The sequence below is a fragment of the Pundamilia nyererei genome, unplaced genomic scaffold (genome assembly GCF_000239375.1).
Source record: "Pundamilia nyererei isolate P.nyererei 1_Seehausen unplaced genomic scaffold, PunNye1.0 scaffold00063, whole genome shotgun sequence".
Lineage (NCBI taxonomy): Eukaryota > Metazoa > Chordata > Actinopteri > Cichliformes > Cichlidae > Pundamilia > Pundamilia nyererei.
Window position 1 is genome coordinate 572,486 of NW_005187464.1, and position 25,255 is coordinate 597,740.

At 39.7% G+C, this 25,255-nt stretch overlaps 1 protein-coding gene across 2 annotated transcripts in view; it reads right to left on the reverse strand.

Moving 5' to 3' along the window:
- Positions 1-297: 297 nt before the first annotated feature.
- Positions 298-25,255, reverse strand: part of bmpr1bb (bone morphogenetic protein receptor, type IBb) — a 55,739-nt gene continuing 30,781 nt past the window's right edge. For both annotated transcript variants that reach the window (XM_005735194.1, XM_005735195.1), the window contains 11 exons: positions 17,551-17,879; positions 8,538-8,697; positions 7,588-7,690; positions 7,242-7,344; positions 5,899-5,989; positions 5,674-5,818; positions 5,173-5,365; positions 2,510-2,807; positions 2,237-2,412; positions 2,019-2,149; positions 298-983 (listed from right to left, as the gene is read on the reverse strand). In XM_005735194.1, the coding sequence (XP_005735251.1) occupies positions 858-983; positions 2,019-2,149; positions 2,237-2,412; positions 2,510-2,807; positions 5,173-5,365; positions 5,674-5,818; positions 5,899-5,989; positions 7,242-7,344; positions 7,588-7,690; positions 8,538-8,697; positions 17,551-17,638 (1,614 nt within the window). In that variant the 5' untranslated portion in view covers positions 17,639-17,879 and the 3' untranslated portion in view covers positions 298-857. The remainder of the gene's footprint in view (positions 984-2,018; positions 2,150-2,236; positions 2,413-2,509; positions 2,808-5,172; positions 5,366-5,673; positions 5,819-5,898; positions 5,990-7,241; positions 7,345-7,587; positions 7,691-8,537; positions 8,698-17,550; positions 17,880-25,255) is intronic.

Consider the following 25,255-nt stretch of genomic DNA (forward strand, 5'->3'; position numbering starts at 1 on the left):
CACACACAGGTTATAAAGAATCATCTGGTTTCAAAAGCCATCCTGTACATTTTAAACTAAAAGGCTAAATATGGACGGATGGTATATATCCATACGATAGTCAAACTACAAAAACAACCACATGAACCTCACAAATTGTCTCTGTTGTCTCCGGCTGTTGAATTAAAGCACACTGAAATCAGAAATCAGATGATTCTTTTTTGATTCACCTTGAGTGTGTGTGTGTGTGTGTGTGTGTGTGTGTATGCATGTATATTTGTTTGTTTAATATATCTATATATATATATATTAATCATGTTTCTGTTTGTTCAGCAATAATAATAATGGTATGAATCCACATCTTCTACACTGAGGTCAATGGATGACTATCATCGTCATAAGTCCACTGTGATATCACAGCATGCAGCGGCTGACTCAGAAAAAAACAAAACAGCAAAACACACACACACAAAGCAGCTTTGACAGTACAAAAGACTGCCCGTAGAATACTGCTATATGGCTTTAGAGGAGCAGCGCAAGAGCATCCTCCAGATTTTAGTCCTGCAAGGCCCCCTGAACAGTCTGGAACCAGAAACCACTTAGCTTTCACAGAAAGCACAGTCTGAACACTGAGGGAGAGGCGCCTCAGACAATGGTAGAGCAGATGTCCCCTGATATAATAAATTTTTTGGTATATATCATTATTCTGGCCCTACGGTGACCATTATCTCTATCACTCATCCTCCCTGTCAGTTATATTTGTTCTATTATTCACAGTCTCTCTTTTCTTCTTCCCTTTCTTCTGGCCAGCTTGAGTGGCCTGTGCCAGTGGTAATGATGAGACTCTGGGAGATGATATCTTTTCTGTGGACTCTCTGTCACAGTTTGATATCTTGGGACTCTAACATCTTCGCAAGAGTCTTCTTCACCCTTAGGGCTGTGAGACGACAAGTTGGATTGTGAGCCCAGCACTCCGACATGAGTTTCCCCATCTGTCGTAGACACTAAAGACACACACGACCATATGCATAAGAATACAAGTACATTTTAGGCAAATGGTTTAATCCATGATTACTAATTATTTATGGGCATGCAAAAACATGTTTAGCAAAAATGTACCTTACATCCACCGAGACCTACAAGGTCAACCTATAGCTTAGAAACAGGGCTGTCCTTTGTTTTTTTTTAAAGGGAATAGCGTTGTGTTTATGTGCAAAGTGCAGGCTTTTTATTATTTGCCAAGCTGAAACCCATTTTAATATACTTGATATCATTTTGAGTATAATTATTTTATTTATTTATGTGGATATAATAAATGGGTAGCATTTAATAATAAATATCAATTAGAAAAAGCGGTTATAATCAATAACTGTAATGCACATAACACAGAAATTTTAAAAAAGTGATATTAAGAAACCCCATATATCATTCCCTGTATGCTCACTCTATATGTTGTAGAAATAACATAGTTTAAAAAGGCCAATGTAGAATCACTTCAAAGGTGAAATATGAAATGCTATTTTAAATCCTTATACAAAGCTTTCTATATTTTGACAATACACACCACACTTCATCATAGTTTCTAAGTTATAAGCCCTTTTCTCAATTTCCAACCAATAAATCATAAACCTGACCTTGAATGACCTTTGTGGATGATCTACACTGCTACAAAGATTCATCAGAATCCATTCAAGACATTTCGAGGCATCACGTTTACATACAGGAAGAATGATACGCATGCAAGCACTACTACAAACATAACCTCCTTGGCAGAGGAAATAATTTGACTGATAAAGTTTTACAGGTAAACTGTAAACTAAAGAATACTCTGGAAAAGTGTATGATTAACAGCTGTTGTGCTAATAACAGCTGTTTCAATGCATCATTTCTCTCATACTATGAGGCAGAAATCTCCACTTAGAATGCAGATTCATGCATATTTACATGGATTTATTTTAATGTAAGTAACCATGTTGATGTAATGACATTCACACATAAACACCATTAAGTTTAAGTTAAATGGATAAAGATAAGAGTACCTCATCATTGCTCCATCGATTAGCAAAAGAAGGTCTTTGTTTTTTTATGCAAACCACTTCTCTCATGTCCTCATATGAAGGATCGGACGGGACGAGGTCATAATAGGGAAGCTGATGTTCCTCCACAATACCTGGAGTTTAATGAAAGAAAATGTCCATTAATTATCATTAATAAAATATTAAGACACTTCAAGTCAAAATAAACACATCTTCCTCACCTCCAGAGATGCATCGTCGGGCCATCTCCCAGATAATAAGGCCAAAACTATACATGTCAGCTGTTATAAAAGACTGGAAGTGGCTCCTGTTGAGGGTCTCATCCAGTACTTCAGGTGGCATGTAGCGCTTTGTTCCAACGCGTAGGTTAGGAGGGATATCCACTTCATTGGTGTCACTGAGACAGGGAGGAAAAAAAAGGAACGAGTCAAAGAATTTTTAGCATCGTCCAGTATTAATATAAACGCTCAAAAGACTCAAAATGTCTTGTGTACCTATTAAACTTGACAGCCAGACCGAGGTCTGCAATACAGCAGGATCCATTCTTTTTAACCAAGATGTTTTTGCTCTTCAGGTCTCTGTGTGCAATAGCTGGTTTGCCCTGTGTGCCGTAGATCTCAGTGTGGAGATGACAAAGGCCTGATATGGAGGAATACGAAAGCTTCAGAAGAGCCTTGACGTCTAAGCTGTTGGACTTGAGGTAGTCGTATAAAGAGCCATTCTCGTGGTAGTCTGTAATTAAGTACAGCTGAGTCCACGAGCCGGTTCCTTTGATGTCGGCTGCAATGAATCCTGGGGATTAGATAGCTGGTGTGAGGGGATTAAAATATACACACAGAAATCAATGCGCATGGTTTCATTCACTTTTGGGGACATTTCACCAACTTGTGCTCAGTCACTGAACATCCATTTGTGTGTGTAACTTCCAAAACAATCAAACATAGTGCATGGAAGTAGGAACCATGCACTGTATTTTTTCTTTCTAATACTCATTTTCCATTTGTTAGTCAGTTATTACCTCTGCTTTTGAAATGCAAAACCCAGTGTATCGCTATATCTCCCTGGAAACATGTTGAAAAAATGTGTATCTTTACAGATATTTCATATTTTTTTTGTCTTTGTCTATGACAGCTTGCTGTTCAGACTTTAATTGCTACACTTGTTAACAATGAGTTCCGAGAAACCCAACACTCCTTTCCTCTAAATCTAGAGATTTCAAAGTCTGACCCGCATGCAACTGGCATCCACAGTTAATGTCAGAGTGTGGAAGCAGAACAAAATGAGACCTTTTTAGTTTTAAATCTAAATCGTCTTAACATTAACATAGAAATCAAATGTTAATAAACCTGAAAAACCTATAAAACCTACATAAATATAAATATAGCCCTTTGAGCAGATGCATAAATACTAAATGTGCAACCATCAATCATTCCCGGGCTTTTGACATTGGCACTCAGTTATCAAAACTTCCAGAGCCCTCTGAAACTCCAGAAATTAGTCGTTAACCCCAGAGGCTAAGTCAGCAGTCCAGTCAATGAGTTCCAAGAAGAGCCTAAACCAGGGGTGTCAAAAGTAAGGCCTGGGGGCCAGAATTGGCTTGAGACACTCCAATCCAGCCCTCTATATTGGAATGACAGCATAAATTTTGGACTTTTACCTGAATTTTCAAAAGTTTTACAGCTTTTCCTTCTGATAAAGTCCTCCCCCGTGGCTATTCATACCATACCAAAGTAATGAAGTACTAAAAAGCAAATAAATACCAGAAGAGATCATATTTTATCACTCACTACTGCAGAAATTTCTGTTTTTTTAACAATAGATCCACATAAAAAAAAGAAAGAAAAGAAAATATGATTATACAATAACTATTAAAGTAATTTTACACATTTGCCAAAGAGTCATGCTGACAGATTCCTTTCATTCATTACAGCAGCATTCCTCTAACATGTGAAAGAACTGTGGAGATTTTTCTTTTTTTTCTTATATTACTATTCGTTGACATGATCTTGAACAGTTTAGGTCCTTACTAGGCCAAGAGATATGTATTTAAGACTGATGATAAAAATGGTATGGAGATTCAGACTGAAGTAGATGATCCTGAAATTGCTGCCATGAGGCCTCTAAATCAGATGGCGTGGATGATGACAGCAGCTACAGCAGCTTCATCTCCTATGTAGAAATCTACAACTACAACATCTACGATCTCCTGGAGGAAAGATGCAATCAAGCCCACATCATGTACGTGGCTGGTTGTCTGGAGGTGGAAGTCAAATCTGCAGAGGAGGCTTTTCAAGTGTTCTGGAGAGGTAAAAAAAAGAGGAAGGTTGCAAACACTTGGCTGAACAGAAAATCCAATCGCTCCCACAGTGTGTTCATTATTAAACTGGCTCAGGCCCCTCTTGATGCAAAAGGCAAGAATGTTCTCCAGGATAAGAACCAGATAAGTGTCAGGCAGCTGTGCCTGGTGGACTTGGCATGAAGTGAGCGACCTGGCAGGACAGGAGCAGAAGGCACTAGTATACCTGAAGCAGGTAATATAAATCAGTCTTTGCTGAATCTGAGGACATGCATCAAGATACTTCGAGAAAAACAAATGTGTGGCACAAACAAGATGGTCCCCTATCAAAACTCCAAAATAACCCACCAAAAAAACGACTTTGATAGCGATGGAAATGTTAGAATGGTCGTCTGTGGAAGTCACGTGGTACGCCCGCCCAGGATGGCAACAGATGGGGGTGCCAGGGCTCCATGGGACACCAACTTGGAATGGGAAATTATTTTTGGAACTGTCGATCCTTTTATGCATTTGCATAAAATTGCATATCAAACTTGGACTTTAGGTTTCCTTTTGGTATTAGTTATTTTATGGCCTTATTCCTGTATTCATAGATGTACCATTTGGAAGTTCACCTTTTTCTTCTTAAATTAACTTTCATACATTTAATACAGCAACTGACTGTTCTTTCTTGGATTTTTGTCTTTACCATTACATTTGCAACATTAACACATTCTGCAGCGTAACTACTTTCCTGACCCTAACTGACCTCTGAGAAGAAAAACAAAAACAAACCTTCATTGTGCTGATTGCAACCGCTGCTCACTGTTAACTAAGTGCATTCATTCTTTTACACTCACTTCGCAGTTTTCAGGACCTTACCCAGTATGTTGTCGTGTCTCATCAGGAAGGTCTGATAGATTTCAGTCTCTCTGAACCAGCTTTCTTCCTCAGTGGTGAAGAAGACTTTGACAGCCACTCTCTCTCCTCTCCACTTGCCCATCCAGACTTCTCCATATCGTCCTTTTCCAATCTGCTTAACCATCTGAATCTGCTTGGCGATGGTGCGCTGCACCTGGAAACAAATTAATGAAACAACAAAACAAAATAAATTCCATTTTTACAAAGACAAGTCTCTTTAAAATCCACTTTTTTCATTATAAATATAGAAAAACTTCCTTCTGAGCATCTTGCTCTGTTTAAGTTTTATACGAGCGAACAGGTTGATGTAATTCAGATATTTTACTGCACTAAAAATCATTGTGTGACATTTTCTTCTGCATATTCTGCATATATTTACAAACAATGGAGTGACACAGTGATTATTTTATCACAGTTAATCTCACCTTGAGGTGACGCAGAGGTGTAGAGAGTTTTGCTTACCAGTAGAGGGAGTCCTGACCCAGAGCCAGACCCAATGCTACGGGAATGCTCTATCAAGTCCTTCAGAGATTCCCCAGGGGGAATGTAGGTCTCATCCTGCTCCAGATCGATACTGTAGCGTGGCCGTGACTCCTGCCGTTTATATCTGGCGCAGAAAGTTTGCTGAGTGAACATCCAGAGGTGTGAAAGTGTTTAAATTATGTGTGTATGAGACGACCTTCTTACCTTAGGTAACAAAATACGAGGATGATGCCAAGGATGATGCTGCAAACTGTGACTGAAATTAAGAGAGCCATGTACTGGATACTGTGGTAATCTAAAAATGTAATGATGAGAAGATGTAAATTAGAGTTTTTTATTTTTTTTAATTTAGCGATTTTGAAACAACAACAAAAAAAAAAATCCTGGTCTGGTCAAGATGGAAAGTCAACAGAACAACTACTGATAAATGGAGGTGACAGTCAGTTGTTCATGGGCGTCATTCCAAATATCTCTCATTGGCAGGGACAAGTTTCCCCCCTTCCATCTCTCTATTTCTTCCCTGCACCCCCTTTTCCTACTGCCTTATCGATCACATCCCGCTCCCAAATCTCACATATCAGATGTCACACGGACATCTACAGAAACCCCAGAGGTCTGAAGCAGCTCTGGGGCTCTAGACTTTCTGCACTGTCAATCAGAAGCACAGAAACACGAATGGCTGAACAGTGATACTTCATGGTGGGGAAAAAATAACACACACAAACACAATAAGAATTCGTGGAGAAAGAACTTCTTATAAGGTCACTGCAAATTAACTGATGATAAGTAATGTTTCAAATGAACCTACATTTAAAGGAAAACATAATGCATAGAATAAATTACTACCATAACTGTCCATTGTTACTGTTTAAAAACTGACTTCATCCTCAGACGTGAGAGCAGCGCTTGCTGTTTTCTTGTGCTAATCTTTCACTTGGTGATAAAGCCGCGTTGCAACTTTTTTTTAACACTCCTTTCTGGCCCATTGAGATTTTGTTCTATCCTATCCTCAGATCACAGTAAGAACTGTTCCTTGTTATTAAAACGTATAAGAATGAAGCTCAAACTACGAAAAAAGAGTCAAATAACAAAACAGCTGAGGTAGCTTGAATGTATAAAAAATACACATAGGTTAGTGTATGTGCCAGAGGGAGAGAGAAGGTGTGTGTATGTGTGTGTTAGTTAGTGGGTTGTGGCATGACAGATGGACAGATATCTCACATCCGTCCTGAGGCAAGAAACTCAAGCAGGCCCTGGGGAGAGGCTGTCCTTTTCATTAGAGGGTGAGAGAACAAGCCAAATCTGCAGGCTCCGTTTCATCTCTCTCTCCTTCTCTCTCTCTGTCTCTCTATGTGCCACTTCACTCCAGCACCACACTGTGGTTTGTAACAGCTTAAACTGTCACTACCCATCACCAACCCAGCGTGGCCTAAAAGAGCCAGTTTTGAAAGCCACTCACACTTTAAAGAGGGGCAGGATTTCATTATGTGAAAAAAAAAAATGTGTGAAAGAGTGGATGTGTGTGTGTGTGTGTGTGTTTGTCTTACTTGATGTCATCAGTGGAGGAAGGGTGGGACGCAAGTCTCTGTTGCAGAAGTCTTGATCCGTGCAACACTCGAGAGCTCTCCTTGAACGTGCGTTCCACGTGTCCTTTCATGTACACAAACAAAATGTCAGAACTGTGCATGTCTATGTAACACTAATGAGAGGAGGCTAGTTAGCATTTTGTAATATAACAAAAGCTCTTCTACTGTGTAGAAAGTAAACACAATGGTCTGGACAATTCTTATTCAAATGGGTCTCATCAACAGCTTCAGTAAGTCAAGTAAAGCTTATAAAGGTTTAAAAAGATTTCACGGGTGACACACGCACATTCACATGCAGCAGACTTACTCTGCATTGAAACTCAGAGCCAGCCAGTCCCAGGCAACCTGCAGTGAGTACAGCAATCCCCCCCTCCTCCTCCTCCACCATAGTGAAGCAGTAACCATCAGTCCTACAAAGAATATGCACACAATTTCACCATCACAGAAATCCAAATAAATATTTAGATCTGAAGATCATTTTTATTGACTGTCAGCATGTTAGTCGCGTGTCTAATCTAGTGGCATGAGTAATTGTGACAATACCAGGAATACACTAGCACATTTATGAATGTTTTGAATGTGAAAGAGCCCTGACTTCAGTTCAGGAGATGAGGCTTGAGGTGAGGACGATGAGGATGAAATGGAAATGAGGAAGGACAGAGAGCGGTGGTGATCGTGGCCGCTGTATTCGTGGCAGGGCAACATGGTGGCTTCCACAAATTAACGTTTATATATTTTTAATAGATTCATTCTAAGCTTATGAGAATCCAACAATTTGTAGGAAGATGTAATTACACACTAAATGATGTGTATTTATGAGTACATTTTTTACCTTTAAATATAGTCAAAAAATTGAGATGAAGTAATAATGACACAAAACAAATAGATAGCAAAGATGACAAATAGTACATTCATATCCTTATATATTAAATAACTGCATCTAAGCACATATAGACCTTGTACCACTAAGTATTAAAATGTAATCTCTGAAACAAAACAAACAAACAAAGAAACAAACAACTGAAATGGATAATGAGAGTAGAAATAAGCTGTGCCTCACGAAGCTTCAGGGGTTTCAGAAGAATGGAGCTGAATTAAAACATTTGTGTGCTTCTGATCTAATCACGCAATTATGAGTCTTTTGGCTAATTACACCGGGTAAATGTTTGCGTTTTCTTTTAATGGGCTTAACACAGTGTTTTTTAAAAGTTTGTATGTGTCTGTTTTGTGAGCATGCAAGTGTGTAGTCCAGCATACATGCAAGTGTTGTTGACCGAGTCTTCAGGACAGTGATGGTAGCAGTGGCACCAAAGCATGTTCTGAGCTAAAACTGTGGCTGCGCTGCTGCTCTCCTCCACCCTTCGATCCGATGCCCCCTTCCCCCCGTTCTTCAGGAGCATAGTGTCCAACATATTAGCTGTACAGTGAAGACACAGGAGACAGAAAACTTTAGTACACTGCACCTCAGGAAAATCAGTGATCAGTGATCAATAATAATAACACATCCCCTTTTTCAAAGCCTGTCAATTGTCTTCCTAGCTTAGCATTGTTTGGAGTTTAACAGTGTGCTGCTGAAAGAAACCCTGCTGTTCTGAATTTAACTCCAAGTGGTCAGAGTTTAGCAGAGCTGATAAAGGAGCTGATCAAGGAAACAAGTGAAAACATAATATGAAGTATGTGGATCTATTGCATCTCCCACGTCACTGATCAATGGACCGATTTGCAAACTTCATAAACTCATAGGGGAGGGGAGGAAAAGAGTGAAAAAAGGAAGCGGTACTAAAAGGAAACAGCTGGGGAAGAGTTTTCAGAAACAAAGGGGAGAGGTTTAGCAACCTGCAAACAAACTGTGTCTATAAATTGCAGAACAATTTAGGAATAATGTTCTGTAATGCAAAATTGTTTAATTGACTTTGAATATATCATCATCTACAGTACATAATAGCATCAAAATTTCAAAGAATCTGGAAAAAGCTCTGTGTGCAAGGGACAAAGCTGGAAATCAGTATTTTTAGCTTTGTCAGAAAATCAGTATTCGATGTTCCTCTCATCCTCACCAAACTCAAAACAAGCATGGCTCTGTCATGGACATCAGAAGCACCAGAACCAGACCAGAAATCTTTGTGGGTGAACACAGTTCAGCTTGCCAACCACAAATGCAGGTTAAATCTTTACCATGCTAAGAAGCAGCCACAAATGAGCAAGATCCAGAAAGGCTGCTGTCCTCTCTGGCCTGAAACTGGAAAACTATTCTGTGGTCCAACAAATCAAAATTTGAAATCCTTTTTTGGAAAACATGGATGGAAAGGAGTTATTTAATTGTTTTTAGACTGTGAATAATGCCAGATATATGACCTGTAATCGTACATTGTAAAATTAATAAAACACGTGTAACAAATATTTGGGCTAAAAAAGAATGCAAGCTGAAATCTCCAAAAGACGTATAATTATTTAAACCAGTATGACACACTATAATAACCCTGCTCATTGGTATAGAAACATTTTTCAATTAAAAGTAACTGTGCAGCTTATGCGCTTTTTTTTTCACTCTTACTGTAAAGTAGCTGAAGCTGCATAAAGTCTTTCGGTGCAAAATCAGTCATGACAGCAGATAATCCCCAAAGACCACTGTGGTCAAAGAGCGGAACAGCATTGTGCCACACTAGATGGATGTCTTTCTCTTGCTCTCTGTCCGATTCTCACTTTTCCTTTTACCTTCACATTATTTTCCATGTATGTATGTATGTATGTATGTATATATATATATTTAAAAAATTAACCTGTTTAACAGATTACACACAGTGAAGCCAAAGTCAAGGCTTTCAAGACATCAAGAATGCCCATTTCCATGTTAGCGCTCAGTGTCAGTCAAATCCAAGAAAAGTTTCCCCCTGATAGATGCAACAAGATCTAAAGGGCAGAAACAGCCAGAAAGCCAACCAGGCATCAAAAGGGAGACATGATTAATCCTCCAGAGGAGTACGTGATGAAAAGGCTAAATCAGATTGCAATACCAAATACAGTGACTATTCTTTAAGTGGGACTGTGTCCTTTCACTCTGTGTTGCTGTTTCTGTCAGAGGGGAAGTTTGTGGAGGTGTTCAGATCCTCCCTCACAGTGGCCTTGGTCTCTCTATCACATCTGTTTTGCAAATATTCAAAACAAGGACACAAGAATGGAATGTTTCACGAGTCTGTAAGGAACTTTCTGTCTTGAAGAGCTCTGAGTCACTTAATCTTTTGCTAAACAAGGTGCACGTTGTACCATGACAGCACTTAACTGCAATGACATAAACACAAAAATGAGCATTACGTAGAGCAGCACATGGATTACATATTTTCTAAACAGTTCATTTGGCTATGAACAGATTAGTCTCAAACAATTTGTACTTATAAATAAACTTGCTTGATTACACATATTGTTTGACATGAAGGCAATAAGTTTTATAGCTTGCTGTACAAAGTATGCAGATTCTATCGTATCCGCCAGTTCATTGACTGATGGACCAATATATAAATCCAATTAAACAAATGTTGGGAGGCTGTGTGAAAATTTTAAACAACAGAACATGATCTGCAAGCTCTATAAACTCACATTTTATTCACAGTAGAACACAGAAAATGTATCAAGTGTTTAAACAGAGACATTGTGGTATCTCATTAAAAATATAGTTATGTTGCTGCCATCAATTTGAAATTGAGGATATAGATAAGGCCGAAAATCACTATTGGATGGGCCCTCAACCTCACTACAATACAAACTGTCTGTTATGGAAGTCATAATGAAAGTATTTATCCAACAAGTTTTAAAGCCTGCTGTACATATGAGTAATTTTACTGCACAGTCACTGATGTTCAACAAATTACTAAAAAGCCTCAATGATGGGAAGAAAAAAATCAAAGAGAAACTACCTCTCTTAAACTAAAGACAGGAAAATAACCAAGATGTGACATTTTCTTCACACTGACTCTCACATAATGTGTCACATGCATTCTCCCAATTAGGTGGTCTAGCTGCAGAATGTCTCATCCCTCACTCTCTTACATCTCACTGCCAATACCACCTTTCATCATTTCCTGCTGTTTCCAGCCTTTCAACATCCCAACTTCCATCTGCAGACCCTGGAGGTTTATTTATTTACTCATTATCGCCTCATTATTTGTATTTGCAGGAGAGTGGCATCAAATTCTACTAATATTCTGTGTCCTATAACTTAATGTGACTGGAAATCACATTAAGTTTGACTCATTACTATGAACTACTTTAAACTACTACACCAGTGCACTGTCACCCATGTATGCACATATATATACTGCCCACCTTTCGTTTCATTTCCTCCTTATATTTACTCTCGTCTTGGAGATGCATAAGCTTACATGGACCCTCACACAAACTTGCATTGTCAGCGACGTAGCACGCTGAAGGTCACCCAGAAACCTGATCTGCATCCCTCACACATTCCACAGGCAGCTCCTCTGTCTCTGACACAATATTACACACACACACACCCTCTGAGCAAGCGAAGTGTAATTATGGTGAATTACTCCAGCTGGAGAGCCTTCAGTCACAGCTCATCACCATCAGTGGCACTGTACATGCGAGCGCTTCCACACTGGATTGAACTTTTCCCAAACATGTCTGCATTATTGACGGTAGTTTATCTGCCACCTTTATGACCATGTTTCTCATTTCTGTTCATTTCTGCAGGCTGTGACTGAGCAATATTGGTCTTGTTTGTGACACAACCTCCTTCCATTTTTATAGTGCTAAGCAAAGCATGACTATGACCTCTGTAACAATCTTATAATGGCAGCAATGACAAATGGGAGCCATCATGGAAGAATCATGGAAATTCCCACTTGATAACATGTTCTGTTTGTTAGGTTTTTTGGGTGTGTTTTTTTTAAACGTTTTTTAAGACATGCATTTTTTTAAATGAACTTCTTTATTTTTGGCAGTTCTAATGGAAGACGTGCTTCCATTTTTCCTTATTCTAACCAAATGTTCGACTTTTACTGATTGTTTTAAGTTGAGTCAGTTTGAGGTGCTACATTGTTGTTTCGTTGAACTTTTTTTACTTTCCTTTTTCTTTATCACAAATAAAAGATTTTAATCAAAATAGTAACAACAATGGGATGTGACGGGGTTTGCATGCCTTGAAAAATAAGCACTCCAATTAACAGAGCTGTATAACAGGAGCAGACTTCACAGACTAGACAACAGGCATCTGTGAGCTGTGACCACTGCACAGACTGTTAACTGTTCGTCATGGGTGCAGAGGAGGATAAGTTACTCCAGGTGGCCATGATAAATCACCTTCTCAAAAAGAGGCATCTTCCCCCTTGTCTGCCGGGTGCACTCTGACCCTGAGGGGGTCACAACCAACCTGCAAAGGGCCCATACATCCTCCTCCACCCTGCCACTGCACTCTCATTCCTCTTAACCCCCTACAGGCTTCAAAGGCCTGTGCCACATGAGACACTCACACATGTGCGCATATTGTACACGCACACACAAGAAAGTGTCCAAGGAGCACATTCCACACTCTTCGCTTCTTCTTCTCTGCTGCTGCTGCTATACCCACATCAGGTCATCGATTTCCAGCGCACAGCTTCCACCAACCTGTTTTCTCTTTATCGGCTGCCTTTCTGAAGGACTGACAGGGGCTCCCACCAGACAGAGCAATAATGCCACGACAAATTTATGGAGTTGACCCTGCCCTGCATTTTTCTCAAATCCCACCCTCGAAAAAAAAATAGCTCCACTGTCAGAAACGAAATTCTACATATGGGTGTGAATACAGCAAAGAGCTGCTATATCCACATGCAAATACTCAAACACAGGCAGATGTACACACAGACAGACGAAATAACTGCTCTATTCACAACAGATGCCGGCAACATAAAGAGACAGAGACACAGAGGCCTATATATAGAGTGCGCAGATGCACTAAACTTCTTAATCTTGCATATAATTGTATGAATCTTGCAAAATGTTTGCAGACAGACACACACTGGCTGACGAACACACACATTGATAGACAAGAAACAGGTGTAGGTGCTGACACCACAAGTGTATCTGTCTCATCTCAAACCCATCTTCTCTTATTTTTTTTTTTAACATTATCTGCCCACAATTCCCATCAACGCGTCTCACTGCTCGTCTATCTATTCATGTGGTCTGGACTTACTGGAAAAAGCCACAAGCGACTGAAAAATTCTGGGGTTCATTACAGACTGCAGCCATAGCGCCACCACAATATGTCACCTTAGCCATTCTGCCCCCCCCCCAAAAAAGGAAATGTGGGCAGACGCTTCTCTTTTGTACTTAAGGTTGTTTAATCTATGTAAGTACTGTATATTGTAAGTATAGCATAGTACACTCACATGTCTATATGTTAAATATGAAAGTACAGCCAGGAGAGTAGTATCTTAGGGTGAAAAACCTGAAGACATACAGGATAGCGCAAAAATCTTGAGCCACACCTACATTACGTATGTTTTGCTTTCAAGGAGCTTTACAGACTTCCATGTAAAGTTTTAAAGGGGTCTTCAACAATAGCTCTCCAAGCTTTTTGAAGGTCTTTCAAAGTTTTTCTATGAACATTGGATGCTTTTTCAGCCCAGTTCAGTGCAGTCAAGCATAAAAGGACACCTTAATGAAGGGATGAATCAGTGTTGTGTCTAGACATTACAGGAACCAATTTTAAAATGCATCTTTAGGCTCTTTGTTACTAGCAGCATGTCTAAAAAACATAGTTTCTTCCCATTTCTTTAGTTGACTCTATGGAAAATGACAAAAATAACACAGTTTGACAGTATAAAAAGTATTTTTGCACCAACAACATGATTCCCAAAGAGCTATTAGCTAAAAACCTCTCAGTATCCTGTACACAGTGTCCTTAAGAAAATTGAGCAAACTGGTCTAGTGGAGGGGAAAAGTGGCAGTCTTAAGAAACCATCTCCAGCAGATATCTGAAAATCATGTTGATAAGACATAGGAAAAAATCCACCAAATGCACCTGATGCAGGACCTGAGAGATAAATCTGACCGTTCAGTTCATCAGTCTACCGTTCACTGAAGCCTCAGTAGCACTCAATGGAAGGGTGGCTGTCAAAAACTACATTTCAGACAGTGTTGATGGGATCTTATCAAATCATATTTTGATCAACCATGTAATACCATCTAGACAACATCTGGTTGCAACAGCTTTATTTTTCAGCAGTGACAATGTTCTCAAACACACTGTCTGTGTGCTAAAAGCATAACCGGATAGACAAAAACGGTGGGGAATCATCTTGGCAGAAAATGAAAAAAAAGAAGAAGCACGCAGCACCTAAAGAAGAGCTTTGAATGTCCTCCAAAAACCCTGGACAACTATTACTGAAGGATACCTAAAGAAAGCTTGGCTAACATAGTTTAGGCTGTGGGGAATAATAAAGGTGCTCATACCCAATTCTAAATTTGAAGCTCATTAAAATTACACAAACTCTCTTTTTGCCTTATATATTCCATATTATATATTTTCAAGTATGTTTGCCTTTGACTAAGGACTTTTGCACAATCACAAAATCCACATGCTGCCACCTCTAAAGTCTAGTAAGAATCCCAGCTGAAGCCTGCAAACATAGTTAACTTTGTTAACTAATTGTTAGACAACAGGGCCTTTTTTGTATAATTTCATATTTCAAAAGGATTCAACTAGGGTTTAGTAGTCCCTTCAGTACGTTCTTAAAACTCACAAAAATAGTCCCAAGTTTCCAAACCTCACAAAGCAGATATATTAACATGGTTCACATGAATGACTAATAGACACACACACAGACACACACATATAGAGTTTTTATTCCCAGGCTTGACCGCTAGAGCAGCACATCTGCCTGGGGATCAAATTCTGTGTGGGGGAACCGTATCCACATCCTGACAGGAAGCAGCACACAGAACGCTGAAGGAGCTCGGTCCTGCTGAGGACCAACTGCTGCTGTTTTGTACTGCTGGACCGCTTCGCCACGCTACACTCTGACCTTACTGTGCAGCGCTTAGCTTCACAAACATGTTCCAAAGGAAAGGTATATTATTGTTGCATATAATTTTTGTCCTTGCAAAGTACTGAGCGAAAAACCTCTGCATGTTTGTCTGGAAGATTTTGAGTTAGACATCATCCTCCTTGAGCATCCAAGAACACTCGATCTCCATTTAAAATAACTTCAAATAATGTATGCAGTACGTGCATTAGTCAAGACTTTTGTCTCGTATAAATAACATAATTATTAATTGCAGTAAAAATGTAACACTACCTACAGAACATTAAACTTATTCAGGTTTTCCTGCAGGCTGTCTAAACCACTGCATGTTCAATGCACATTTTTCAAATATGTGAAGATCGCTGGAAGTAAAATATAAATGGCAAGTTACTTTAGTAGCAGCTCTTCAGTGAAGACTCCTGATTATAAACATCTTTCAAGAGAATTCCTCCAGTGTACTCAAGCAAGCTTTCAGACCTTTTATATTTTCACGTCACTAAGCCAAACACATACCATGTCAACTTCTCCCGCGTCAACTTTTGTTCATTTTTTCCTTGAATGGTAGTAGCTGAAACAGCAGCGATACCACAGATATTTTATCGATCAGTGACAAACATGGGGAAAACCTAACCCAAAATATAGCTAGGAGGAAATTAACACATATCAATGTATCAGTTTCAAAAAAGCCTAACTTATTATGATATAACCGACCATATTTTTTATATTTCCACTGCATTGCCACAGGATGAACAGTGTTTGGACTCATCTATTCTCTGTGAACCTTACCAGCCTAGGGAAACAGGTGGCAAACTGGCTGTGCTACTTAGATTTATGGGCTACCTCCCACATGTTAAACTCATTTGGGTGACCTTTAAAAGATCAAATCAAAGGGGAAACAGAAAAGGTATTGATAAAAGTTAGTGGGGGAAAAGGCTGAGCATAGGGGAGTGAAACTATGGAAGCTCAAGAATAACCTTAATATAAAACTTTTCCAAGAAGCTCTTCAGCTTCATTTCGGGAAGTATTTATCAGTCTGTGCTGACAGGAATAAGCAGACACTTTGCCTCCAGTTAGTTAACGCTGCAGTTTTGGAAGAGTGAAAATCAATGTTGCTCTTCGGAGGCATTTTTGATGAGTTTTGCTCCAGTAACCCGCATAGTTTAGATCTGAGTTGGGCTAATTCACTAAAAAGGATTCATCAGCAAGAGCAACTTTTTTTCTGAAGCCTTCCGTTTTCCAATGAGCCCCTATCCTATACTAAGAAAACAATTTAACTAACGGAGAGCAAGATGAGGCCAACACAGCACTGGGTGAACAAATGAGAGAAGTGGCATGCCATCTATCACTTAAGGGAAATCCACTCACAGCTAAGAGTCATGCTGAAATTTTCCAGACCATCTCTTTATGGCAGAATTTATAAACACTGCATGTTACTGTGTGCAAGCAGATGCTGGTTTTATAGCTTGACACCAAACTCTGTTGTTACGAAGTATGAAAGTCAAGGTGCAACTAATGATTTTTTTAATGTTTCTGTTTTTTAATATTAGGACTAACTTTTTTTTAAAAATTATCTGTAATAGTTGGTGTAAAAGGTTTTAAGAAAAAGAAAATGCAACATGAAAAATTGCAGAATTCATTGATTAATTTTGACATTTTTAGATTTTAAACAAATAATTTAAGTGTTGATTTATGTGTCATAATATCTGCAAATAGCAATAAAAACTGAAAACCACCTAAACATGGTAATACCCATACTGACCTACTCCAACCAGAACAAATGGGCAAGCGTCTTTTTCTTGAGACTGGGAGTTCAGCTTGTCACAACCTTACGGGGCACTGTGACATTGCTGGCATTCATAATAAAAGACAACTGGCTGTCCATCTTCAAACAATTCAAAACATGAACGGGGATTTGGGGACATGAGGGGTGGGGGGGTGGACAGGACAGCGGAGATAAATGCACACCGGTTTTCATGGCAGCCCCTGTGGAGATCATAATAGCTTTTCATCATAAATACCCCAGGGCAAAAAATAGACCGACGAGTGCACAGCTAGCACGATCAACCTGTCAGCGTATGATATCGCCTATAAAACATGTGAAAACTTGCTTCTAACTCAACCAGTAAAAGAAGTGCATAACCAGTCTAGTCTCAACATACACAGGAAGAAAACATGCCTATGATATAAGCCAAATGGTTAATCAAAACATAAAGACAGCAGGACAGCAGAAACATCAAAACACTCACCATCAGACCCAGGCCTCAGTGATGCTAGTCCAGTCACCAGGAGAACAGCCTGCCAGGCCCACTCCTGAGGCAGCAACACCACCATCATGCCAGCATTAACTTTCCTCAAGCCCCTGAGGTCCTGGCACAGCGAACACACCCCGCGCAACAAGGAGGAGGTGCGAGAGTGCACTTTATATCCTTCTGGTGAAAGAGGCTCAGTGCTCCTTTCTGTACAAGTGTTTCTCTGTGAGTGACTTCCCCCTCAGCACTCTCAGCAACTTCCCACAGCACAGTCGCCTTGCAGCCTCCAGCACTACTCCACACTGACAGCCTGGGAGAGACAGACACTGAGAAAAGAGGGGGGGGGGGAGCAAAAGAGAGGGAGGAGGGTGTTACTTTGTTGCTCTCTCACTGTGCTATTTGTCCAGCCCTTTCGATGTCCACCGCAGAGGGAACAGCTGAGTATATCTACACATCCCCGAGGTGCTGCTACAACACAGGCACACGGTGCAAATTTTCTCATCCCTCATACCCAGAAAAGACAGCAGTGCAGAGGGGGCATTCGGGGGTGAACCGGGGCGATGGATGCAAGCATGAGGCTCCGTGAGGTGTGAAAGGTAGCAGTGAAGCCATTATGAACTGGTGCAAACACACAGCATGCCAAGAGAGACACAGAAGCTACAGAGTGAACTCAAGACTATAAACTTACAGAGGACATGTGTATATATACTATGGTAAAGCAAACTGATATCAAATCCTGCAAGGCAGAGAGAGTATGAACAACTAAAGCAAGAATCTAGAGGAAAATTTGCATTTGTTGTTAATACAAATAGATTATTGCAGGTTATCCATCTTGGCTCGGCACCAGTGCTCCAGACATGACATTTACGTCTTTCTCACCGCAGAGGTTATTTAATGGCATCTAAGTCTCCCACTTAACAATTAGAAAATCTTAAGAAAGATTATAAAATAAAAGGCTTTCATCTGCACCTTTCATTTGTTTGATAGTTGAAGAAGAAAGGCGACGCATTCCACAATAATCATCAGAGGGAAAAAGGAAAAGAAACCGACCTTTCCACAACCCCATCTTGACCTAAAGTGTGCTGAGCTACAGCTGCAGACGCAGGTGTTGTGTGAATGGCAAAAATCGCGCAGGCATTAATCTGTAACTAACAGTATGGTATTAAAGTTCAGATGAAGGCTCAATCTTGTCCAGTTGCTCCAGTGAGCCTGTGTGTTAAAGGAGTGAAAACACAACCACGCGAAGAGCTTCAGCAGGGATCAGCCCATCACACGTCAGGTGATTAGAGGCGATTAGAGCTCACACCTCCAGGCACCGCCACAACTTTGCAACTTCACACTAATCCAGCACACTTGCAAACTTACAACCGAACAGAAGAAACATGAATAATAATAGGGACACACTGCACAGCAAAAGTCAAGAGGATTGACTAAACCGTGTGCCAAATTGCGTCAACTCTACAAGAGCGCCTATAGAAATCATAAACATTTCCGAGAGGGAAGAATTTCCACAATCACATGCCGTATGTATGGGTCTTCTGGGTGGAGTTTCATTCATTCCAAATGGTTCAAGGGGACACAAACAAAAGCAAATGTGGTGCTAAAACAAGGCAAAAACAACAACAGCCAAATGGGCTTCTCCACCCACAACTGTCCCCTCCGAAAGTCAGAACTGGGTGGGAACATCGGCTCCCAGAAGCCTCTTCGTCTTTTCAGTGCTCCAGCCTTAAAGCTGTCACTCCTGATTTGTGCATCTCTGTGTATTACATGTGATAAGTCAGACTATTCTGGAGCATGAACGCGTGGGGAGCAATGTGAATGGGTCATTGCACCTTACACACCCTACTGCGCTCCATCAAATGCCCAGCGTGGAGCCTCTCTGGACTCTCACACAGCCTACTTGGGCCCAAAGGCCAGTGATGGGGGGCCCAGTGGAGTAAGCAGCTCCGTAGGTGGGCGTCACTCCACCAAACAAAGGGGTTCAAAGTGGGGCAGACTGGTTGCAAGAGCTATTTTCAGTTAAATTAATTCTTCCTTTCCTGTGTGATAGCACATCTGCTATCACACATATTTAGAGATGATTTATACTGCTTGAGAAATTGTTTGTCTCATAGTCAGCTGTAGGATCAATCATCAATTCAAAATGAATGGGAATTCCCTACGTGGCTCTGTCTTTCCAGGAAAATAAAATCTATGATGATCTTAACCTTTTTTTGTTCTAAATGTGTGAATTACACCTTGGTCAATATCACGGATTGAATATTTCAGCTTGTACTGGCTTGATCTTTCCTTAATAAATTGTTCTCTTGCAGGCCTTGCAGCCTTGCACCTTTAAGAAGCTGCAGACCTAAATAAATGAAGAACTCATTTAATGACTATTGCTTACAGTGTGAAATATAATGTGCAACAACTATTACTGTCTAGTTTGTTTGCGATGAAATATGCTCTGACCACAGGGTGGGTTTAGGTCAAAAGACACCCACTGATTCAGATGTACTTTCCTGTGCACAATATTATGCAGAGTTATCAAAAGGTCACAAAGCCGAAGAAGGGCTTTCATGGGCCAAAAAATACATAGCCGAAAAAGCGTGCACGCACATGTCCCCAGTGAGACACTTTTATTAGAATGGTTGGGTGACCATCCTGGGACATATCTTTTTATAACCTCATTTTATTTTTATGTCTGCTCAAAATTTCTTCATCAGACTAAAGATTTTTCCTACTCCCTGTTGGTTCTGATTAGAGCTCATCGATGCATCGCAAAAACCCTCTTCTCACTGCTCTTTTCTGACAATATTGTTGCAGTATTGCTGTATGCTGTAACTTAAAAAATTCAGGACAGTTCCAATAAATCCCAAATGATTCCAGTAAGCATGAAAAGGAGCAGTAAAATAGCAGTACAATAGCATGGGTAAAATAGCAAAATGACATGAGGGAAACTGCACTACACTAAGCTATTTGAAGAGAACAAATTACTGCTTTTACCTGAATAAAATAAAAAAATTCTTGTTTTTTGTTTCTTCTATAAACCACATACTTGTATGAGCCCCTTTCACTTGCCATTTTAGGTACAGTAACTTCTTTGGTGCTGCTCTACCATAGCTCTGGCTTAGTAAACTGGGTGCTGTGCTACTTGGAGGGCTTGTGTGGAGAGTAGATTAGCTCAGAGATTATTGTCACTTCGTTTTGCAGATTTTATGTGCTTCACATTCTGCCCTCTAGCAGTCAGAGATCAATTATTGCATTGTTTGTAATAATCTGTCTCCATTTCATAAAGTAAACATTTTCTTTTGAAACAGAGACCCTACTTTAATACCCGCACTAGCATTGCAATGCACCATGAAAATGAGCCATGTTTTTTGTTTCAGAAAGTGACTTTAAAGAAGCGGGCACGCATTTCATCACACAGCAAGAGGAACGGGATAGATGACTGTGAAAAATCACCGCTAACCTGTGAAACAAAAAGCCATGGCAGAACACAGATGATGAAATTACTCTCAGAAGATGGAATGCGTGTCTTGAACGATTTTTCAGCTGGGGCCAAACTGACCCTCAGCTCTGTGAAATTAGGAGGATTTTCAGCAGCTCAGCGTTAAAACGGCTGTCACCGAATCCTGGAAAGCACTTTATTACCGTGACAACACAGCTGTCTAGACCAAATGGTCCAATCGGGGTGCGAGAGTCAGGAAAGCGTGACACTATCTTCATCATCCAGCAGGACAAAGATTAGCTTCCTTTCTTCATTGAGTTATAAGAAAAGATTATTAACCACATTTGATACAATGGAGCTGAACTACTGCTCTGTCTTTTAGTTTTCAGAGATCCAGGTGACATCGCTGAGATCACAGCTTTTGTCTAATCAACAGTGAAATTAGTGGTCTTATATAAACGTGAAGATGAGAATTAGCAACTTAACAATACTCACAAACTCTATCAATCTGACAGTCTTCATCAAACAAGCATTCAATATGTTGAGTGTGTGTGTGTGTAGGTGTGTGTGTGCGTGTGCATGCCTGCCTGTGTGTATTTTAATATAGGTAAGTAATGTACGCAAAAAGTGTAAAATATATAAGAAAATGTAATGCCATAAAAATTACAAAAACAAGTTAAGATATGTAATTAATTATAAATTAATGAAGGTACCTGGTTAAACAAAAAGGTTTTTAACTGGTTTTCAAAAGACTCCACAGAGTCAGCTAAATGTAATTTTAGTGGCAGACTCTTTCAAAGCCTTGGTGCCCAGACTGACAAGCTCTATCGCCTGGTCTTCAGTTTTGTAGGTGGAACAGCAGATTCTGAGCATGTGATTGAACACTGCGCGCAGCAGTGCATTTGGTAAGAAGCTGAGATAAAAAGAGACTTTACATGCAAGAGGAAGGAATCAAATATTACATTAAGATTCTGAACACTGGATTTAGCAGCTGAACAAAAAGCAGTAAGAGTCTGACTGATTTCAGAATGTAACTCGGGAGGCGCTATGATCTTGGCCTCAGTTTTGTTCAAGCTCAGGTCAAGGTAACTGAAGGGCCAAGCACAAATCAAGGTTAAACAGCCTATCCAGCTGGTGAGGATTAAAAGACATACAACTGAATGTCATCAGCATAGAAAGGTTTTTTCCTTGCCACCATTGCGTAGTGCTCGCTCATAGGGGTTCATTTGATTGTTGGGGTTTTCTCCAGAATACTATATTGTAGGAGGTCTAAAGCACCTTGGGGCAGCTTTTGATTAGTGCTGCATAACTAAATCTAAACTGAATAGAACAGAACCTTGGTCTCATCTGCACCTTAACTCTCCGTCACTTTACTCCTGCGTGAGGCATTAAAATAATGCGAAGACCATGTTCCATTCTATTGTTTTATATGGATTTGTTTTGGATTTTTTTTTATTTCCAAATAGGCTACAGCCTACAATGCTAAGACTTAACAATGCCCATGTGTAGACAGGACACCTTCTCTACTGAATCTCTAAGGATAATTCAGAATATAAATATATACAGTAACTATATTGGGAAAATGTGAATATCCCCAGCAAAGCCTCAACCTTCAAGTAAAAGAAAGATCTTCATGAATATTAAAGTTTCCCACAATAGTAGGGCCAAATCACTGCGCTGAGATTGACGAATACTTTTTAGAATGCTGAGTGGGAAGAAAAACTCCATTCATAAAGAGTGAAAAGGCTGTCACAGCCAGATTCTCCCTCCTTCCCCTCCCTCTGTCTGTCATGCTGTCTCATTCTCTCACTCAGGCCGTCTCACCGTCTCTTTCTTCATGACACTACGACGTGACAACGGAGAGCACTGAAACATGATCACACTTCTGTTGAATCACTTTTCTCAGCCAATATTATTGTTGTTAATCACTATAACCTCTGACAAAATGCTGGAGGGTTCGTGCTGGCTGTTAAATGCTCATCTGAAGTTTCAAACTGAAACTAAAAAGCTCGTGATAGAATATGTGATGCAATTATGTTTGATTCGGGATCTGACCTCTCTGATGGAAAATAACAATGCTTGTAAACTCCTCTGAAATTCTCTGGGAACACGTATCCACGTACTAGCATTTACGGCATCAAGACGACCATTAAATGCACGGTTCGCAAGTAATAATTAAGTCTGTCGCAACCGTGCACTTTCTTCATCAGACTATAAATGTCAAAAGTTTGTGAACCTCATAAACTTTTCACTGCACACTGCCTCCAGCTAGTCAAGTAAAATGAATGCAGAGAGGACATGTAAAGCTGTATTTGCATTTTATAGTGCATTGTGAATAAGTTATTTTATCATGACGGAAACATTTTTTAATGTCATACCCTACATATATTTCAATTGTAAAATGCAAATTCCCACAATCTGAGATCTTATGAAACCCAGTACTTGCTTAATTGCCTGTGTAATCAAATTAAAATCTTAAAATGTAATCCAGTTCTGCCTGTTTTTATGACGTAAATAAGGTGAATACCCACTCCACTCTAGCTTCTTTAGCCCTGTTTGTGTGGCAGGTCTCATCTGCGGCCCTTATTGGGCTGGCGTGGCTCGTTTCCAGTGACACCAGTAGCACTTGGGACCAGTGTGCCAGCTCAATAAAAGCCCTCAGAGCTCAGCTCCTGTGTGGCTTTCTTCCCTCAGACACCTGTTTTCTTCTTCTTCTTTTTTTTTTTACACAATGTTCTTTTCTTGTTGCCCTTTTATTTTGCACTAAACAACATTACACACTAAATTTCTTCAAGCATGCTCTAATTTACACCTCTGATTATGCTACACATCAGGGCTATCTGAAGTTCTTTCCTTGTTTCTTTCATTTAAAGTAAATAAACATTTAATAATAATGAGAGATAATGAGAGACAATGTGGTCATAATAGACATGGTCAGCAACAACACTCAGGGACTGTTGTATTTTAATGATGGTGTGCCGACAACATACCGCCCTCACCATTACATCACCAGCCCAGCTTGAACTGTTGATACAAGGCAGAGTTAAACTTTTTTTTCTTTTTAATTTGTATGCTTGTCCCTTTTCATCATGGCCATGCAGCTTATTTTGTGACAACATTCAGTTTTTGTTCTTTGGCTGTGGTTTTAATTCAATTACATGCTTAGCCACTGAGGGTCATGGTTTTTTTGGGGTTATTTTGGATTTCCTAGCTAATCTGCATATTTTGTTACTTTTGAGCCCTAGTTTTGTTTAGGAATACATTTTGCTGTCTTTTGGTTTTTATGATTATTCTAGTTTTCTGAATTTGGTTAGAGGGATTATTCTGTTTTGATTTCATTCAGGCTTGGGCATTTTATTTTTGTATTTCTTTAGTTTGGCCCACATTGTGTCTGCTTGCATTTTTTTTTTGTTAAGTTGGTGTCTGCTTTCCTGTTACTACTTGTTTTTTTTTTAGTAGTCTTTTGTCTGTTTTACCTTTGCGCTGCTTTTCTGTCCTCCATCTAATTGATTGATTTTACCTGTACCTTGTCTTATTCCCCTGATTAACCCTCAGTGTGTCTCTCCTGTGTTCTTTCTCAGTGTTTCTGTTAATCTCCCCTTAGTTGTTCCTGTCTGGTTAAAGTTTTGTTGGAAAGTATTTTGCTTTGGCCTCATGGACTTTGTATTTTTAGAATGCATGCTAAGGCAGCCTGCCTGTCTTTGACCCCGCTCCACTAGACTACATTATCTTCTATAAAAACAGAAATATTCAATAATTAATATGATTTGTTTATTAAGAGTCAAATGATGGGATGAAGCAGTAGCTTCAGGATAAAGCTAACTATAACTACACTACATTGTTGTTTAATTTTGGAAGCTTTTAGACTGGCGATTGTTAAACTTTCTGGCAAAGAAGCACATCAGTCCGTCATTGGCTTACTAAGGTCTGGTTTCAAAGTCTGGGCTGTAGCAGGAAGTCAAAGAGCACATGTAGGCACAAGTTCCAAACTCCACACAGGAAGGCGTCAGCTGGAAGAATCTGGATTCGAGCCCAGTATCTTCTTGCTGTGAGGTGAGTGTGCTAACCACTGTGCCACCCAAGATGGCAAATATATTAATTTTAATTTAATAATTGCAACATTCATATATATATATATATGTATATAGTGAGGCAAAAAAGTATTTAGTCAGCCACCGATTGTGCAAGTTCCCCCACCTAAAATGATGACAGGGGTCAGTAATTTGCACCAGAGGTACACTTCAACTGTGAGAGACAGAATGTGAAAAAAAA